This window comes from Branchiostoma belcheri, unplaced genomic scaffold (assembly GCF_001625305.1).
Source record: "Branchiostoma belcheri isolate BF01 breed outbred unplaced genomic scaffold, Haploidv18h27 scaffold12, whole genome shotgun sequence".
Lineage (NCBI taxonomy): Eukaryota > Metazoa > Chordata > Leptocardii > Amphioxiformes > Branchiostomatidae > Branchiostoma > Branchiostoma belcheri.
Window position 1 is genome coordinate 2156428 of NW_017802602.1, and position 19541 is coordinate 2175968.

Below are 19541 nucleotides of genomic sequence, written 5' to 3' on the forward strand. Positions count from 1 at the left end.
AAAAAGCCTTAAAACACGCTAAAAATACCCCCAAAACCCAAACCTCTGCTTGGAGAGTATGGCAAAAGACCGTATCCATTGGCCATCCTGTATCCATTGGCCGTCCTGTATCCATTGGCCATCCTGTATCCATTGGCCGTCCTGTATTCATTTCCCAATCTTCGGTGGCTAATGGACACTCCTCTGGCCAATGGATACTGTCTTGCCACCGAAAGATCTGCTGGAGATTAATCAAACGTAACAGTCCATTTTAACGTAACATGTGATTCTGACTGCCATGCTACGACTTGATGTGGTTTACAGGTCCATCGGTACCGATACATACAAGTTTTGCGCTTCCACATGATTCGCACTTTGCGTTTCTGAGCTGTTGCACCCACCGTCGTCGCATGGTGGCGTTTTTGCCGACGCCTCTGGAGCGGGGCCTCCCTTGTAGAGCTGTACCCGCGTTCGCTTTCCGGTCGCTCCCGTGAATAAACTGGAGATGTCGCACAACCCCAGGCGTATCATTGCGAGCTTGTGCTTAATGCTGTCGTTGTGTTTCTTCAGATTCCCCTTCGTAGCCGAAGCGTAGTCGCAAACCTCGCACTTGTAAGGCTTGTTGTTGGTGTGGTTCGCCATGTGCATCTTTAGGTAGTGGATCCGCACGGTGGAATAGTCGCAGATGTCGCACCTGTTTATAATAACGCAGTACATACCATGGGTGTGACAATACGGTAAATTTTCTCAATCCCACTACCTCGGTAACTATGCACATGCTAGGAAAGCAATGTTAGTAACCCTGCTATTATGTAACCCAACACCAGTTACCATGGTGAGAGACAGTCTGGTTCAGTCAGGTCAGAGGTCACTGTTTGGAGAAGACGAAGAAGAAACGTAGCATGTTTTCCTTCTTTCCATCATGTACCAGATACCTTTGACCCAGTGTTGACGTCACACTACAAAGAAGCCACGTGACAAGCCTCACTGGGTCAGTCTACTGAGGAAGATCAGAGTAACTTGTCGAAAGCTCTAGGTGAGAGAACTTTTTGTGGTGGATCGAAAGTTTTAACTTTAAACATGTAACTACCAACACAGATGAACTTTCATGATGTTTTCCTTTGGTAAGCATACAAATCTCGCACCTGAAGCGCTTCTCCCCGGTATGGTGCCTCGCGATGTGTAGTTTCAGGTTGGACAGCTGTCCTGCGGCGTAGTTACACTGGTCGCACTTGTGAGGTTTGTACCCCGTGTGCGTCGCCTCGTGCAGCTGTATCCGGGCCTTCCGCGAGGCGGCGTAGTCACACATACTGCACTTAAACGGCTATTGTAAAGAAAGAAAGAAAGAAAGAAAGAAAGTGATCTCGATCCATTTTTTTTATTACAACACTACGGTAATCACCAGACGTGGTGACGACACACACAAGTTTTTCAAACTTATATTAATGCCGTCACCAACACAGGGACAGTACAATACTCATTTTCACCTGAGCGAAGTGAGGAAAGTCGTGTTAAGTGCCTTTCCCAAGGGCACAAGATCGGTGGCATGTCAGGACTCGAACCCGGGACCTCTAGGTTCCGAGTCGTGCACTCTGCCGCTACGCCACACGACCCCATCAATAATTGGAGATTCGTATTCATAATGTTTTTTTATGACAATGCTCTGACTCGAATGGTTTCTATGTCTGCTAATATCTATTTTTTTCCTCAAAAATAGTCCAACAAGCACTATGCATCTTTGGCTTAAATATTATGGAATATATATATATCTATGATTTATGATATAACTAATTAATGATAATTTAATAATAACTACCAAAAATAGTCCAAACAGCATTATGCATCTTTGGTTTAAATATTATGGAATATATATATTTATGATAACTCATTAATGATAATTCAATAATAACTACCTCCTCTCTCTCATTTCATAAGTGATTGGTCATTAATTATCCTGATGAAGGCGACAGTGGTCGCTGAAAATTTGATCGCTGTTTAATCTGTGTGTTGGAATAAAGTTCAATGTTTTACTATGATTACTACCAACACAGATGAACTTTCATGATTACCTTCTCCCCAGTGTGCGTGAACATGTGCCTGTCCAGGTTGGGTAGTATGTTGGTGGAATACGTGCAGACGGTACACTTGTACTGCTTGATCCCCTGGTGACTCGCCATGTGAGACTGCAGACTGTACCTGCATTATCAATATCATTTACATCATTTGTCATATTTCTTTTATTATCACGACGATTATGATTGCACCTAAATTAGTGACTTTGGTCCATTTCGACTTCCAAAAAAATTGTCTTCACTTTATTTACATATCAATCAATAGGTTGTGCAATTCTCCTCTGGTCTCTCAGTCACTGACGAAAGCTAGTGGATACTAGCTGAAACGTCTGACATTTCCAAAATCATATCCATGCCAGTTGCTTGAGTAACTGCTTTTTGGCGTATGGTATTACCTGGATGTCTAACCTTCATCGACGTTAGTTCTTTTACTTTTTCTCGGTTATCATATTATGTATTGTTTCTGTACAGGGAGCGTTGAAAACCGCCATTGGTTATGCTATATGCCATATGCTACCCCTGGATAAATAGATAAAAATGAAAATGAAAAATGAAATGTACTTTCGTACTGCCGAGAAGCCGCACAGATCGCAGGTGAAGGGGCGGTAGTCGCTGTGCTTGGACATGAGGTGGCGGACCAGGGTGGCCTTCTCTGCCGCGGCGTAGCTGCACAGCTCGCAGTGATGCGGCCTGGCGCGGTCCCGGGGGCGCGGAACCTTCTTGTACTTCTTCTGCGCTTCTCGCTTCTTCACCGCGAAACTGCAGAAATAAAATTTTTTGATTAACTTGTTTAACTGCAGAAACAAGCCCCAAGATTAGTCCTTTATTTTCTGGGTGGTACCCTAAAAACTAAAAATCAATCCAGCAGGTTCTTCCAGTAACCATTTTCCGTCAGAATTGTAGGCACTTTTCCTCCATGAATGTTGATACACATTGGGACAGTGTTGTTTCAACTTAGTATGTAGATAAGTGACTAGAATATTGACTTTGAAAAATCTGGATTCCAAGCCCTAAAAACGGCACTGGATGCCTTTAAACAAACAAACAAACAAACAAACAAACAAACAAAAAACCAAACAAACAAACAAACCTGCACAGTTCGCAAGACGACACCGACCCGCAGCCGCAGGGGTGTTTCGCCATGATGTGGTAGTTGAGATGAGCGACTCGCGAGGCGGAATAGTCACACCTCTTACACTTGAACGGCCTCTCACCTGGAATAGTCACAAGAAATAGTCAAGTCCCATTGCCCACTTGCCCAGGGCAAATAAAAGTACTGATCTCGCAAGTGAATACCCCGCCCCCTGTACTTGCCCAAGTAATTTTGTTATGCGAAGTATAGTCGCTATGGTGTTTGTAGCAAAATTACTCATCATTTTGCCATATTATGATATTATATTAGTGCCCTTTTGTCAGAAAATCCCGTTCTCACATTCACACATTCACTTATATGGTGACTAAGGAGTCTAAATCCCTCCTACTATAAAATTGCAACATTATGTAACCCAACACCAGTTACATGATGACAGACAGTCAGTGAGAGACTCTGAGAGACAGTCTAGTTCAGTTAGACCAGAGGTCACTGTTTGGAGAAGAAAAAGGAGAGGAAACGTAGCAAAAACAATATGTTTCCTTCGGTAAACATAATAAAGATACCTGTGTGGACGCGCCTGTGTTCCCGCATGTGCCCGCCGTGCCACGTCTTGTACCCACAGTACGGACAGCTGTGTTTCTTCCTCCTCCCCGCACTTTCGCTTTCATCGGCATCACCTGCGCTGGTCGGCGGTGAAGGATTGTTTGATGTTCCCTCACCACTTTCACTGACATGGTAGCTCTGGCCATTTTCACTTACATGGGTCTCGCCACTTTCACTGACATGTATATGGGTCTCATCATCATTTTCGGTAACATGTGTCTCGCCACTTTCACTGACGTGGATCTCGCCACTTTCACTGACATGAGGTCCGTCACTTTCACTAACACGAGGCTCGCCACTTTCACTAACTTGGGTCTCGTAACTTTCACTAATACGAGGCTCGTCACTTTCACTAACTTGGGTCTCTTTCACTTCACTGACGTGGGTCTCGCCACTTTCACTAATGTGGGTCACATAACCACTTTTACTGACATGGGGCTCGTAACTTTCACTAAGTTGGGTCTCGCCACTACTTTCACTAGCATGGGTCTCGCCACTTTCACTAACTTGGGGCTCGCTACTTTCACTGACGTGGGTCTCGCCACTTTCACTAACGTGGGTCTCCTCTTCACTTTCACTAACATGAGGCTCGCCACTTTCACTAACTTGGGTCTCGCCACTTTCACTAACTTGGGGCTCGCCACTACTTTCACTAGCATGGGTCTCGCCACTTTCACTAACATGGGTCTCTCCACTACTTTCACTAGCATGGGTCTCCTCATCACTTTCACTAAGTTGGGTCTCGCCACTTTCACTGACTTCGGTCTCTTCATCACTTTCACTTACTTCTGTCTCATCATCATTTTCATTATTATAGTTCTCGCCACTTTCACTGACATCAGGCTCTTCACTTTCACTGACATGGGGCCCGTAACTTTCACTAATATCAGTCTCATCATCACTTTCACTAAGATGGGGCTCATCGTCACTTTCACTAACTTCGGTCTCCTCATCACTTTCACTAACATGGGTCTCCAGGCTTTCCCTCGAGATGACGACCTTCACGTCCGTTTCAAGGTCACTGTGTAACTGAAAGTACTGAACTTGACCTTCAACTGCTTCTGCCATCTGGAAGGTAAAATAACACCTTTAAGACAGTTTCAAAAATACTTCGCTGTCATTATCATTTATTTGTAGGAAGATCTTTAATACAAAAGTTGTTGTCAATAAAGACAAAGACATGAAGTAGTTTTTTGCTAGAATTATGTATGACTGTCCTAATATCTCTAGATCTAGAGATGAGAAAGCAAACAAAATTGTTGAAATCGCAATAATCTTTTCAGATTCAACTTTATGCAACTTCAAATGTATCAACGGACAATCTCAATCTATATTTTGCCACTTAACTGCTACAAAATAGTTCAGTTGGTGAAAACGCCAGAGGGTACGCACCCTGGTCTCATATCAAAGCCGACCTTTAGAAAGGTGACATTAGAGAGAAGCATATATTTGTTGTGTGTACTTTTTATATACACACATGAAGAACGCATGAAATGCCATTACAGAAGGTTCAATTTTTTTTAATTTTCCGGGGGAGCATTACCCCGAACCCCCTAGGAACCTTAGACAGTGGGAAGACCCCTGGCTACGGCCATGAGTAGGTGTGACAAGTCGTTACGTACGTGCCTCCTAAGCTAGTGTCTAACGCCGGAGGGCGGTTACATTCCGACTAATCTCCAAACTTTCCCGGTATTTTAGAGATACATCGTGCGGTACATGTGACAGATTTAGAAACGTGGGCTGAAGAAAAGACTTGTGTGTAATCGGCCGTTTTACTAGGAACGGTTCCTAGTAAAACGGCTGGAATTCTACGTAGAGCGTAGACGGACCGCTCTAATTCAAGGTAGAGCGCAATTGGTGCATTTTGAGTAGAGCGTAATTCGCGTTTGTGTGTGTGTGTGTGTGTGTATCACTATGTGTGTGTGTGTGTGTGTGTGTGTGTGTGTGTGTGTGTGTGTGTGTGTGTGTGTGTGCACGCGTATGTCTGTCTGTGTGTTGGGGTGTTCTATCTACGTCTTCATATCTAATTTTGTCCTTGCGCTGTTTAAAGACCCTATGTAAAGCACTCACTCTATTCCCTGTTGCTGTCATGACAGGAGCACGGGAAGCAGCGCCGACGTCCTGGAGACCTCCGCCCGTGTGTGTGTGCGTGTGTGTGTGTGTTACGAAAAAAAAATCCAGTCCTAAAAATACGCCAAATATAACTGTAACCCAAAGCCCAAACCTCTGCTTGGAGACTAAGACCGACGTGGCAGTCTGCAACCCACGCCAGACTGTTGGGACAAGCGTGTATGATTTATTATCGTAGCTTCAACGAGTCATTCGGAAAAATAGGGTCTGACTGGTCAGGAAAGTCAGTAGGTCCATCGTTAGGGTTTCATTTCTCCGGTGGCCAAATACTCCTGGCCAATAATTCCACCTATTTAGCCAACTTTTACTGTTTTGAACACGCGCGAGGTGTTTTTTTATAGTCTGGCGGAGACTACTATTAAAGTAGCCCCCGAGGCTATACCTTACAGACACATGGGTGCACATGAGCCCCAAAAGTAGTTCTGAAGACATAAAAAGACACTGGCAAAATCTACGAAACACACAAGCTAAAACCACGAGCAGACATCCAACGACGTTTAGTTGTGTCCACACTATATGCGCTATCTTTAATGTTTGTCGATCTAAGAGATTTCTTAGTATACCCCAGGCTACCTTGACAGCACATGAGCCCCAAACCAACGAGAATTTCTTTTTTTAAAAGGGTTCAAAGAAAACAATTGCAAAATGTACGGAACAAACAAGCTAAAATCATGTGCAAACGCCCAACAAAGTTTGTGGTCACAATACGTGTGATATCTTTAATGTTTGTCAACCTAAGAGATTACCCCCAGGCTACCTTACCGACGCATGAAGGCCCATGATCTTAAAACCACAGAGAAAAGAAGTCTCGAAGAAATAAAATAAAACTAGAGAGGCCGACATTTGCTTGGGAGCAAATACAGCATATTTCAGTCCATCTCCCTCCCACGCAAAAGTGGACTATTCCAAACTTACCCCAGTGTAAAACTGGCAAAGATTCTCAAATAAATGAATTATATAGTAGCTATGTAATTGAGAACAAAGATGTAAGAACAAGCACATTGAATCTCGAAAGCTCTAATCTTATTACAGGTATGCAAATACTAACAATGATGACATTTGATACATTTTGAAGGTCTTAGGCACATAAAATTGAATGTGTGGGTCATTACGCACAACTTACGTGCAATGTGACCTCAGGTAACCCGCTATGGAACACGTGTTCCATGGCCAACGGCAGATGGAACGTGCCATTCTTTAGATAGAACATGGAACGGGTATAGCACTTTTGGCCTTTTTTTGCTGAAAATAGCCATTAAAGTCCCCCAAATGAGTCATTTGGAAGTGGTGTATGCCAAATATGTGACTGCTATTCTGTAGACACATGTTCAAGGTACCCTTATACCAAATTTCAGATCATTTGGTTGTAAAACCAGGGCTCAGGGTCCAAAAATCCATTTTTTGGCGAAAAATGCCCCAAAAAACCTTCATAAAAATTTTTCAAAGGCATGTATCAAAAAAATGAAAAAAAAACGCCTGGGGGTATTGGCCCACTCTACCTCCATGCCAAATTTCAAATCATTTGGCTGAATGATGGCGGAGTTGAATCCCTTTGACTGTGTGGCAGGAGGAGAAGGAGAAGGAGAAGAAGAAACATCAGAGAACACAATATATTTCATCCATACCATGGTATGGACTGAAATATAACAAAATCTACGGAACACACAAGCTAAAACCACGAGCAGACATCTAGAAAAGTTGGTGGCCACGATACGTGCGCTATATCTTTAATGTTTATCAACCTAAGAGACACCCCCAGGCTACCTTACCGACACATGAAGGCCCATGATCTCAAAGAAAAGACGTCTCGAAGAAATAAAATAAAATAAAATAAAACAAAATCTACGGAACACACAAGCTAAAATCGTTAGCAGACATCTAGCAAAGTTTGAGTCCACACTATGTGTGATATCGTTAATGTTTGTCAACCTAACAGATCACCCCCAGGCTACCTTACCGACACTTGAGAGCACATGAGATCCAAACCACCGAGAAAAAAAGATTCAAAGAAATAAAAACAAAAACAAAATCTACGCAACACACACAAGCTAATATCACAAGCAGGCATCTAGCAAAGCTTGAGTCCACAATGTGCGCTATCTTTGATTTTTATCAACCTAAGACACCCTGGCCTTCCGACCTACAAAGTCGTATATCAAGTTGCGGCCATGTTGTTCTGCAGTCAAGGGCGTTGACTTAAGATCCTTCACCTTCAAGTTAAACCTCAACAGACGCTATTTAAAATGGAAAAAAAATTACTTTTCACTTGATTTTGTGAATTTCGAGCAGATCTAGCCCGAAACACATTGTGATTCTGTTCCTGATTTGCATATTAGGTTAAAAACCGACAGGGAAATATCGTCACATTGTACAAAGGACGATCCTCTCTCATTTTTCGATACTACAATAGTCTCAAACTACATTTAAAACGGAAAAAACTGTGACCGGCTAGAAGAGGGCCTGCTTGGGGGTAGTGATTACGAATTACGCAAAATGTTTCGCCGCTGATTACGATTTACGTTAAAGTCTCAGAGTTGATTACGATTTTACGATTTCCGGCTACTATTACGAATGACGTTGATTTTTTGGGAGGCTGCCTACGGATTACGAAGACTGAAACGGCCTGATTACGCCTCACTAAAAAAACGCATGCAGGTCCCCTTACAGAACCCCCCTACTATCGACGATTTCGTCACCTACCATTATTGTTGGTGTCTAGCCACTGTTTCTCGTTCACGGCACAGGTGAATTCTACCACTGAAGGTTGCTGGAAGACAGAAGATGACTTAAAAAGGGTGTCCGAGTGCCAATTTCGTTCCAATCTGGAGTTAGATGTACGATATTGGCTCTGGAGCTGGGGCATAACCGCTCCCTGGTGCGGTCGCACTCTAAGTGGAGTGGGTGTATCGCCGAGGTGGTTGCACGTTTCGTCCTCAGGGTAGGTAAGGCCACAGCAAGTAAATTTTATGGATGACATCCTCCACAGACTCCAAATCTAATGCGAGCGGGCGAAAAAAAACAAGGCGTGCCGAAAGAAACAAGGTTCCTACATTTCAAAATTTTGACTCAATCATTGTATAAATAGTTTTTATTCAGTGGGAACATCACGTATACACAGCCAGCATCACATATCACTGCATCAAAGTAAGAAACAAAACATTAAATCAGAGCCTTTTCTTGTCTCCTCTCTTCATAGTTATCTGCCATCCACCTTCCGGCATGGCAGCAGGTATCTTGGCCCATTTTGGGCATGTTGACCACTGTGAGAAGGCAACAAAATTTCTTGTGTGTTTTTCTTTTTCAAAATCAGGCCAAAATTACTTGCTGTGGCCTAAGGTACCCCACCCAGGTCAATGACACTCGCCGCAGTGCACATTTAGCCTTAATTGTTGTCTTTAATACAGACATAGAGCTATAGAGAAGGGAAGGGTGTAGGCAAAATGTCAGTATGTCCACATATATAAGATACACACAACAATCCTAAAGCCGATTGTAACTGAAGTTCTAGTTAACGCGAAATAAAACACAGATTTTAAAAAGATATAGACAAGAAGTGAACTCTCTGAGTGACAGCTATAAAGTAACACAAAAACGTGTTTCCAACGAAAAAGGTGTAGCTACCAAGTAGGGGGTGTGTGTTTTCAAAGAAATGCATTTGCAGCGTTACTTCATACCGAGTAACAAACTTAGGGGTGTGTTTTCAAAGAAAAAGAGAGGTACCAAGTAACAGTAGTGCGTTTACAAAGAAAATGGTGCAATCACTGAGTAATACAAAGGTCAGTATCCAAAGATAGAAGTGGTAGAACCACATTCGGGTCACAAGATCGTCCCTCATTACACACGTACAACTGCTCATTGTACTCTTTATGGATATAGTATAGCGTAACTTAGAACGTACGTGTAGAGGTGTACTAGCACTTAGTCAGTAGTTCTATTCAACATTCTGCCAGATATAGTACCCGTTGAATCTGCATGTAGAACTTTGATAGACCCATACCTCTAGTTAGAAACATTAGAGGGTCGGGTCGTACAATGGTACTAGTAATCTCCAAGCAGATCCTACGGTGACGAGGCAGTATCCACTAAGTTGGCCAAGGAGTGACCATATACTAGTATAAGCTACCAGATTGTCACTAATCTCCAAGCAGATCTTTCGGTGGGGGTAAGACAGTATCAAATTGGCCAGTCTGTATCCATTTCCCCACTGAAGTGAAATATACAGGCTGGCCAATTTGATACTGTCTTACCCCCACCAAAATATCTGCTTGGAGATTAGATTGTCACTCCTTGGCCGATTGGATACTGCCTTGCCACCGTAGGATCTGCTTGGAGATTACAACAATGGCGCTAGTGAGGAGAGTGGTTAGGTTAAGGTCGGTCACTTCTATCTTTGGAATCGGACCTTTGTATTACTTTGTAATTGCGCTCTTTTCTTGGTAAACACACCTCTGTTACTTGGTACCTCATTTTTGCCTTTGAAAACACACCCCTGAGCTTTTTACAAGCTCTGTATTAAGCTGTAAATCTTTTTCTTTGGAAACACGCACATACTTGGTAGCTGCGCCTTTTTTCTTTGGAAATGTTACAAATACACTGAGTGTCGAGAGTCGTCGGGTTAAGGTCGGTCACTGCAGCTGTCTCCCAGAAGTGGTCGAACCACATTCGGAAAGCTACCATCCAAGCAGAGGTTGGTGGGGAAGATTGTTACCTTTCTAATATGCCCCATTTAGCCAAAGAAAAAGTACGGGGCTTATTTGTGAGGTAACAATGTTCCCCATATAATTCGTCCATTATTTCACAAAATCTCAGTTGTTCACGTGCATCCTCTTTAAAAAATGTTTTATTCTGACCTTTTCGTCTCAACACACACACACACACACACACACACAAACACACACACACACACACACACACACACACGCACACACATATATATATATATCATGATAATGATCTTGCCAACCATGTACACTGTTATAGGACCTTCAAACGAATATTTTACAAATATCGATACCCAACATGCCATTATTGTCCCAGCAAAGTCCAGTCCCCTTCATTAAAAGTAAAATACAGGAATTTTCATTATGCTGATGACGGTAAGGCCTTTCCATCTTATAAATATAATAGAAATCCGTCATATCAAAAGGAAAATACGAAAACACATCGACAATCATTTGTGTTCTATGTCACCGGTGATACTCAAACAAACAAACAAACAAACAAAAACTGAGTCATAGGAACTACTTTCTCTTCATCCACGCCGACCGCTTCACCTCCTTTAGTTCGAGCCTTCTGGACCAATCCGCGTCCATCATGGCGCGAACCAGCTCCTTCAGCTGCGCGGAAACTTCCGGTGTCCTGGGGAAGTTGGGAGAACCTTTCCCCATCAGTTCTAAAAGTCTGGGGTTAGGGAACTTCCCTGTACAGAGGATGTAGAGCGTAGCGCCTAGCGCGAAGACGTCTGCTTTGGTAGGATCGTAGGGGTGTCGCCTCACGACTTCGGGAGGAGTGTAACCGACAGTTTGGCAGTAGATGTCCTCTTCGAGTCTCCCCGGGTCGAATTTCGTGGCCCAGCCGAACCCGCAGATTCGCACGCGCACGTTTCCGCTTCCGCCGCCGTCCAGGAGGAAGTGTTCGCACTTCAGGTCCAGGTGCGCGATTTCCTTGGAGTGGAGGAACTGCACGGCGTCCAGGGCCTGGGGGAAGAAATTTGTCACTTGTTATTATATAATTACATGTATGTTTACCGAAGGAAAACATATTGTTTTTGCGACGATTCCTCTTCTTCTTCTTCTCCAAACAGTGACACCAATGACCTGAATCAATGTTGTGTCTGTTGCCATGGTAACTAGTGTTGATTTACGTCATGTTGCAATTTTATAGCAGGAGGGATTTAGACTCCTGCCTGACCATATATATTAAAAGTGTTGGAGTAAGAATTAACAGAGCAGACCATATGCCAAGCTAAACATTATGCATTTGCCTTGGAAATGTGACCTTTCTAGTTTACATATCAATCAATAGTTCGTGCTTATAAACCTGTCATTCTCCTGCATGTCTCTAGTGTCACTGACGAAAGGCTTAGGATGCTACCTGAAACGTCTGACCGTTTCCAAAATCATATCCAGTTGCTTGAGTAACTGTATTTTTTTGGCGTTTCTTATTGCTATCAGCATTATAGAAAAAGTGTAGTTACTGTAGTTAAACACACACCACTTCCAGCGGACTAGCCCCCTACTGTAGTGATTGCACTGTGTGGCCCAAGGGCTACAGAAACGGAGATGGGCGCCGCCATATGAGACCATGACCTTGCTAATGGTTGCGGGGAGGACTTTTTTATTACCTGGATGTCTAACCTTCACCGACGTACCTGGGAGAAGAATCCTCTCAGCGCCGTTTCCGGTAGTTTCTTCTCTCGGTAGAGCATTTGTAGCAAGTCTCCCCCTGAACAGCGCTCCATCGGGAAACACACCCGGCTTCCCAGGAGAAGCAACGGCGTGTGGAACTCCACAATATTCGGGTGCGCCGCCTTCTTACTGTTACAGAGGTCCCGGCAGATGTAGTACTCTTGTGGAAGGAAGAACTGGCGTCTTGTCCGTGGAGCGAAGTCGCGACGGAGAATCTTTAAGACAACGTCTCGCGGAGGTTGGAGGTTCGCCGCGTGCGCGAGGTAGACGTTCCCTCCTCGCTCTGGCGCAATGGCGTCGCTTTTCTTCAGAAGCTGCTTCAAGGCGAAGCCGTTCTCTCGCAGGGAACTCCGTAGCGAAACGTCTTGCGCCTCAAGACAGTCTGTCAGAGCCTCACCCGTCGTTGCGCTAGTACCTGTGTCGGAGAGGATTTGTAAATGTTGACAAGTTTATTGCAAATTCGTGCCCGGAGGCTAATTGCAAATTACAAAACATAAAAGAACAATGAAACAGAGTATAAGATAACTAAATTCTACATGATAAAGAACTATAGAGCTAGAACTATAAAGATGTCTAAAACTATGTCTAAAGGGTTTGACTTCTCTTCTGTAACCATGGAAGACGTAATTATAATGTCCCAACTTTTCCAAAATTTGTGGATTTTGGCATTAATATAAGTTGAAAAAACTTGAATGTGCCGTCACCACGTCTTGTGATTATATGTTGGAATAGAAAAAAATAAACGTTCTTACTACTAGATCTGCTTGCGCTTCTAGTTACGCTTCTAGACCTCCTTCTGGTTGAGATGCTCTCCCGACTGTCCTCCGCGATCACGCTAAGACGCTTGCGTAGGTTTGAAGACCTCTTCGGAGGAGTTTTCTTCCTCCTTGAGCTAGTTGAGGACCCGCTGGGACTGATCAGCATTTCTTCTATCTTGGCACCGGAAGGAGACTGGGAGGTACGACGCCGCGCCTTGGTGATTTTGCCCGCGGAGCTGGTACGCGGAAACTTGCTCTGCCGGCGCCGGCCTCCACGAGGGGTGGTGTCAGTTTTATCCTTGGAGGCACTCCCGGTCGCCACCTGTAAAAAAAAGGCAGTCATGATCAGAGATTAGCCTCTACCAGGCTTCGGGAGGCGGATGAAAAGAGGAGAAATTGGTCAAATAGAGAGATGCTAGTAACATGTCGAGGTCTGTGAGTTTTGCCGCACCCGGGTGCCGCAAAATGTACCCTCTAGCGGACCAACTCCCCTGACATGTTATCTCTCTATTTGGCCAATTTCTACTCTTTCCAACCGCCTCTCGAAGCCTGGTACAGGCTAATCAGAGATGGTAGACTTCACTCCCTCAGGAAAAGCGCCATCTGGTGGTACATACAGAAACTGGTCTGCAGAAACACAGACAGACAGACAGACAGACCTACAGACACACAATCGAGTCAAAGTCAAAAGAACTAGTCTGAATTGTAGCTCCACGCCATGCACCACAATACATAACCTGTAAGGGCATCATCACTAGATAGATTTAAGGAACGATTTACAGTTAAATGTTCAAAGGGTGGATGTAACAGGTCGTTCGGTGTAAGGCGGTTATACCGGCTATACATGTACAGATACAGACTGAACTGGTGTGTTACGCCTACGGATGGCTAGTGTATATAGCAGTGTTAACATTACCTGTTTGGCGGCGTCCTTAGCCTTGCGTTCTGCATGCTGTACCCTCGTGGTGCTCCCACCAGCCCTGGGAGTACCGTCACGGGAGGAGGAGGGCATCTGGTCTCTCTCAGCACTCCGCGATTTGCGTGTTCCCGACGTCGGGCGGCGTTCTTTGCTCTTAACTGAAACAGACAAGTCATTTGGGGCCCTTCTCATGATAAGCAAACACACGCGTCCTATGTACAACACATAGGCAATGATATCTGTCCTTGGTGCTGAACGCCATCCACACACTGACAAACATTGTGCAACACATAGGCTATTGTATCTGTCCTTGGTGCTGAACGCCATCTACACACTGAAATTGTTACCCCTGGACAGTAGTAGTTCATATGGTATTGTCTTACAATAGCAACTACTTAAACCTTATTTAGATATAGTAGTAACACTTAGGAGTCTTTGTTATGACTACCGTTCAACCATTTTCCGAGTTTTTTTACATGTTTTCTCTAGTTCTGTCAGTTCATTTTAGTGACGCTGACGAAGAATACTAGTGACAGATGTCACTCAACATAACTTTTGCTCCTGTTGACTCGTAACATACCAATCAATACATGTAAGCGATTATATCTCCCAAGAAATGTTGCCAAGAAATAAAGATATTTGCTAATAGTAAGTACTTGTCAGGCCTTACCTTTTTGCGGTGATCTTGGAGATCTACTCTCCACTGATTTCGACCGTGTCTTTGTCTTTGACGGGGAGTTTTTCAGAGAGCCCCGCCTGCCCGTGGCATATCTAGGGGAGGACGATCTGGTCTTGCCACTTCTCCCAGCCTTCGTGCTAACGTTGGAGCTGCTAGAACGTGGAGATCGGCTGGGTGCTCCCATAATAATCACTGTTGTACATGTGTATGCACGGTGTAAGTCTGTGGCTTTGTTGTTTACTAACGGTTGGACTGGATACTGAGGGAGAGGTTGCTTGGCGTTTTTCGAACGATCGAACTGGCGAATAGAATAAACAGTTCGAAAGTTCCGTTCGAAACAAGGCTGCCAGGGATTCTCCAAGCAGAGGTTGTTGGAGCGTTTTTGCGCGTTTTTGGTCCTTTTGTCGGGCTTCGTTTATTTTTCTCAGCTTTTAAATTCGTCGGGTATACTGACTTAATAACAGTTGACTAAAAAGGAACTACAAAATGCCTAAAACCAAAACAAGCCCAAACTCTGCTTGAAGAAATTTTACTAATTTATGACGAATTTTTTGCTTTATTTGAATGTTACAATAAACTAGAAGCAAAATGAGCAAAACTGACAACAAATACACAATACGAAACGATGCATCTTACCTCAACAAGATTTTATTTTATTAATTTCTCAATCAAAAATACTTTCAAACAACTTAAACTTTATAGATAGTGGATGCCCTTTGAAACGTCTGATTCCTCACATAATTCATCCATTTCCTTGGCGTAGTTTGTACAACGCCTTGTTCTTTCATTTAAAGTTATTAACCCATATATCATACGCGTTCTGTTGTTTAACCTTCGTAGCCCTAAGCCTGGATTTTCGTCTACCCCGGCGGGGTGACTTTCTTGGTTTGGCGGGAAAACCCCTGTCCGCGTTGGACGACTTTTTGGTCCGGTTGCTAGGGTAACAGTTACTATGGCTTTTCTTCCCGCCTTTTGTTGTTGCGTCTGTGAGGAAGGACCAAGTCCCGGCTCGTGTGCTCGGTCGGCTGTCGTCGTTGTCGTGGCTGTCGTGCGAGTACAAATCGCTAGGGACGCCCCAGCACTGATCAAGTTCACGGTGACCAGAAGGTGACGTCACGTCTGATGACGTTCTCGGTCGTGACGTCATCGCGTGGCGTTGGCCTCCCCGAGTCCACCCGAAGTGGATTCGGCTCTTCTCGAGCTTGTGCCGAAGGTGGGCGACGTCTGCCGAGAAGGGCCGAGCGGCGGGCTCGTAATATCCACTTCTACTTGTCGAGGAGTTTTGAATCTTGTTCGGAGCTTTGGTTTGGCAAGAGACAGGGCTGTCCTTAGTTGCCCTTCTGTTTTGGTACGACAATGTCGTCGGTTTTTCATTCAAAGGTCTAGAAGGGTGATCTAACTTGTCCTTAGTTGTCTTTAAGGCGTTCTTCCTTTCTTGAACCGACGCAATGGACGACAGGTCCACCTTGGAAGACGACAACCTACCGATTGTTCTTGGTTCCGCTGAACTTTTCTCATCATTCAATGACCCTTTCGTTTGTGTCTTAAGGCTAAGAGATTTAACCTCTTCAAAATCCTGAGAACTTTGCGTGCCCGTCGACATTTTCTTGTGCACCGTAGATTTCGGCCTGGAGAGTAAGGGCATTCTCTCACAATTTTGCTCCCTTTTTCTTCTCCTAAAAGCGCCAGGCTCCGAACTTGGCCGAAGTGTCAAGTCATCCAATGATAAGTCTGGAGTTTTGGGTCTTGTCGGTAAAGATTGTGTCCTCGGCTTTCTTGTCTCAGTGTCTTCTACGCTTGTTTTGTCTTGATGCATGTCTTTGTTTTCTTCTTGTTCCTCTTTTTCTTCTTCAAGATCTTCTTCCTCTTCTTCCTCGACGTGGCCGCGCTCGTAGCGGCGGCGCATGCGAGCGGCGTTGCGCATGAGCTCGGACTGCAGTGTTGAACGGGTCCGCAAGGAGCGCTGTCCCACCCAGGCGCCGTACATCATGATGCGTCTGGGCTCCGGGGCCGCCTCCTGTCTCTCCCGGGCTGACGTTTCCAGAACGTCGGCGCTACTTCCCGTGCTCCTGTCAAAGTAAAAACAGTAAATAGAAGTGATTTGAGAAATTGCTGTACATGCTAAAACAGCGTAAAGACAAAATAAAGACGCGGATAGAACCTTCGCCCCCACCACAAAGAACATATACATGACACAAATTTAACATACACAAAAACACATACACAGAGAGAGAGAGAGAGAGAGACAGAGACAGAGAGAGACAGAGAGATAGATAGAGAGAGACAGAGAGAGGCAGAGAGCGAAAGAAAGAGAAGGCAGCTCCAGTTCAGTTCATCCACTGAGTGGTAACACAAGAAAGAGCAACACTCAAGTAACACTGAACGTTATCCAGTCTTCCATGACCACCACCCCCACCTTTTGGTCTGCTGCAGCGCTCCCTTCAGCATCCTGATCTCCTTGTTGATGCCCATCACGGAGCTGCTGGCCTGCGTGTCCAGGTGGTGCACCTGAAACACAACACAGGTTTGTTTGTTTGTTTGTTTGTTTTATTAGGATCTCTAAGGAGACACACACAGGCACACACACACACACGCACACACACACGCACGCACTCACGCACACAAACAAACAAACAAACACACACCTGTAAGTCCAGTATAATCTGTTCCCGCTGATTCAGTCTGTAAGCCCGTTGCATGTTGTCGGTCCTGTCCAGCGCGAACGACGATCCCGGCTGCCCCGACGTCACCATGCTTTCCGGGTCCTCCTCTCGTTTCACCGGCACCAGACAAGAGGATCCCCCCTTCAGAGACACACATGGGGGCGCATCACTACCACATGTTTGTTCTTGTTGACTGGAAATAAAAATAGAGAGATAGCCTTTATTTTACATTCGTAGTAGCATGGTAAGAACGGTAATGCAAATATAAAAGTTGCAGCAAGTGACATCTAATGGCAGTCTCTCATTGTTGCTCTGGGCGACTGAAAGACAAAAAGATTAATACAAACACAATAAACACATTTTATTTCTCAACGTATAGCATCTACAAAACAAGCCCTATCTAAGACCACACTAAAGGGTACACTTGTCCACCAACTTAGTGATTGAGAAAGAAGATAAATAGAAACAATGAATAAACTTTATTGCACAGCGTATGTCATCTTAAGTAACATTATTTAAGAAACATACCATCACACTAATCAACCTTAAAAAAGACTTGTATGAGATGAGAATGTATATCCGTCATTGTACATTCATTCCCTATCTTGGGGTGCCGCACACACACCCCTCACATACACCGCACATACATATTTTTCTTCTCTGACTGATTTCTTGCACATCTATCTATCTTCCTTTTCTAGCTTCTACTACAACACAAAGAAGAAGAGGACCGCAAAAGAGCAGCTTTCCTACCTTGCCTTTAACAAGTCAACACACACGAACTTGTAAGACAACATTTTAAAGCGCAGCGTCCCTACATGAACGCACTACCGTCTCTCGCGGTCCCTACTCGCTTATACTAAAGTTTTGTTTTTCTAACTACTTGTTTTGCTACTCCCGGACCTTCTTGTCACTCGCTATGAAGACAAAACACCCTGTATTTCCGCGGTTTTGCCCGACCTTGTGAACTCCCGTTCCGTAATGGGCAAAAGTATGAGAAACATGTGGCCTAATGCTGAAATCATTGCCCAGGTTTTGGTACCGTTCATAAAGGATCGGCACTGATTAACGTGACTGTTTTTTTTTACTGGGAGGTATGAAAGGAATGGGGAAGCTTTAAGCTTGTTTTGGGGTCGTGAAATGTTGTTGAACTCGCCTTGAACTTAGTTGGGGATTTTCATTGCTCTTTGCACTTTGTAACCGGTGCGATAGCCCGAGTTCAAACCCCGGCCGGGTCATACCAAAGACTTTAAGAATGTTACATACTGCTGTCTCTGCTTAGCACTCAGCACATATGAGATATAGTGTGGGAAGGTCGAAAACACAGCACTACCAGCGGACTAGCCCCCTGCTGTAGTGCCTTCACAACTGTGTGTCGCCCAAGGGCTACGGAAATGGAGATGGGCACCACCCTACGCTCGACATAGGAGCACGGGAGACCTTCTTCTTCTTCTTTGCACTTTGAGTCGAGTGGGGAAATAGGTGTAAAGTCGTGGGGTCGTGTGCCGTAACGGCAAAACATTCGGCTCAGAACCAAGAGGTCCCAGGTTCGACTCCTGACATGCCACCGATCTTGTGCCCTTGGGAAAGGCACTTTACACGACTTTCCTCACTTCGCTCAGGTGTTAATGAGTATGCCAGAATGAACATTATTATAATGATCGTGGGCATTAAATAATAATAATAATAACCTTTATTGTACATTCATGCCCTATCGGGCTAAGTACAGGTGAACAGATGAAATAGGTAATATACATGTTTGTAGTACAAACAGCTCTAAAACTACTCTAATACAGAGGTTCGGCTTCTTCTCGTTTCTTTGTAATATTAAAAAAGAAAAACCAAATCAAACTAAAGTGCCTTTCCCATAACAAAAATACTAACGCCTGCTGGGGATTCGAACTCAGATCCCTCAGATTCTAAGTCAACAACCCTAACCAGAAGACCACCTTATAAACTTTTATACCTTAAACTAATGTCAAACAGAGCAGAATCCTTTCCCAAAATTGTATACAATGTTACTACATTTAGTCCATGCCAACACCAACAGAACGAATATGACAAACTTTTTCAAAGTAAGTACATTCGCACCTTTCTGAAAACTGCTCCCTAGAGGACTTGCATGACTATTTCAAGACGGCCTGTATAAAAAAAGACAACGAACCTACTTGAAATCCGTAGCTTAAGACAAACAAAGATGTCCACAAGACATACCTTAAGCCTGTTCAAACAAGACAG

The 19541-nt window shown here is 44.2% G+C and overlaps 3 protein-coding genes across 3 annotated transcripts; all 3 read right to left on the reverse strand.

Moving 5' to 3' along the window:
• Positions 1 to 297: 297 nt before the first annotated feature.
• Positions 298 to 4815, reverse strand: LOC109462650 (zinc finger protein 260-like). The gene is made up of 6 exons (XM_019759209.1): positions 3708 to 4815; positions 3142 to 3265; positions 2613 to 2810; positions 2049 to 2175; positions 1125 to 1303; positions 298 to 673 (listed from the first exon to the last, which is right to left on the reverse strand). The coding sequence occupies exons 1-6, from the start codon at positions 4813 to 4815 to the stop codon at positions 298 to 300; spliced, it is 2112 nt and encodes a 703-aa protein (XP_019614768.1).
• A 6302-nt stretch (positions 4816 to 11117) lies between these two features.
• LOC109462651 (testis-specific serine/threonine-protein kinase 4-like) lies at positions 11118 to 14824 on the reverse strand. The gene is made up of 5 exons (XM_019759210.1): positions 14632 to 14824; positions 13959 to 14119; positions 13103 to 13364; positions 12248 to 12699; positions 11118 to 11573 (listed from the first exon to the last, which is right to left on the reverse strand). The coding sequence occupies exons 1-5, from the start codon at positions 14822 to 14824 to the stop codon at positions 11118 to 11120; spliced, it is 1524 nt and encodes a 507-aa protein (XP_019614769.1).
• Positions 14825 to 15424: 600 nt separating this feature from the next.
• LOC109462652 (histone-lysine N-methyltransferase EHMT2-like) lies at positions 15425 to 18100 on the reverse strand. Its single transcript, XM_019759212.1, has 4 exons — positions 18057 to 18100; positions 17286 to 17496; positions 17057 to 17148; positions 15425 to 16709 (listed from the first exon to the last, which is right to left on the reverse strand). Exons 1-4 carry the CDS (start codon positions 18098 to 18100, stop codon positions 15425 to 15427), a joined length of 1632 nt encoding a protein of 543 aa, XP_019614771.1.
• Positions 18101 to 19541: the final 1441 nt, after the last annotated feature.

Bases quoted from the DNA above. Each gene is read 5' to 3' on its own strand.
- LOC109462650 (XM_019759209.1), bottom strand. From the start codon at position 4,815: ATGGCAGAAGCAGTTGAAGGTCAAGTTCAGTACTTTCAGTTACACAGT. The intron at 2,811-3,141 runs GTTTGTTTGTTT...TTATTTCTGCAG, and splicing joins TCGTCTTGCGAACTGTGCAG to TTTCGCGGTGAAGAAGCGAG. The intron at 674-1,124 runs GTGCGAGATTTG...TATTATAAACAG, and splicing joins ACCGGGGAGAAGCGCTTCAG to GTGCGACATCTGCGACTATT.
- LOC109462651 (XM_019759210.1), bottom strand. From the start codon at position 14,824: ATGGGAGCACCCAGCCGATCTCCACGTTCTAGCAGCTCCAACGTTAGC. The intron at 14,120-14,631 runs GTAAGGCCTGAC...TGTCTGTTTCAG, and splicing joins TCCAAGATCACCGCAAAAAG to TTAAGAGCAAAGAACGCCGC. The intron at 13,365-13,958 runs GTAATGTTAACA...TTTTTTTTACAG, and splicing joins CTAAGGACGCCGCCAAACAG to GTGGCGACCGGGAGTGCCTC.
- LOC109462652 (XM_019759212.1), bottom strand. From the start codon at position 18,100: ATGTTGTCTTACAAGTTCGTGTGTGTTGACTTGTTAAAGGCAAG. The intron at 17,497-18,056 runs GTAGGAAAGCTG...TTTTATTTCCAG, and splicing joins GTTGACTTGTTAAAGGCAAG to TCAACAAGAACAAACATGTG. The intron at 17,149-17,285 runs GTGTGTGTTTGT...GTTGTGTTTCAG, and splicing joins AGATTATACTGGACTTACAG to GTGCACCACCTGGACACGCA.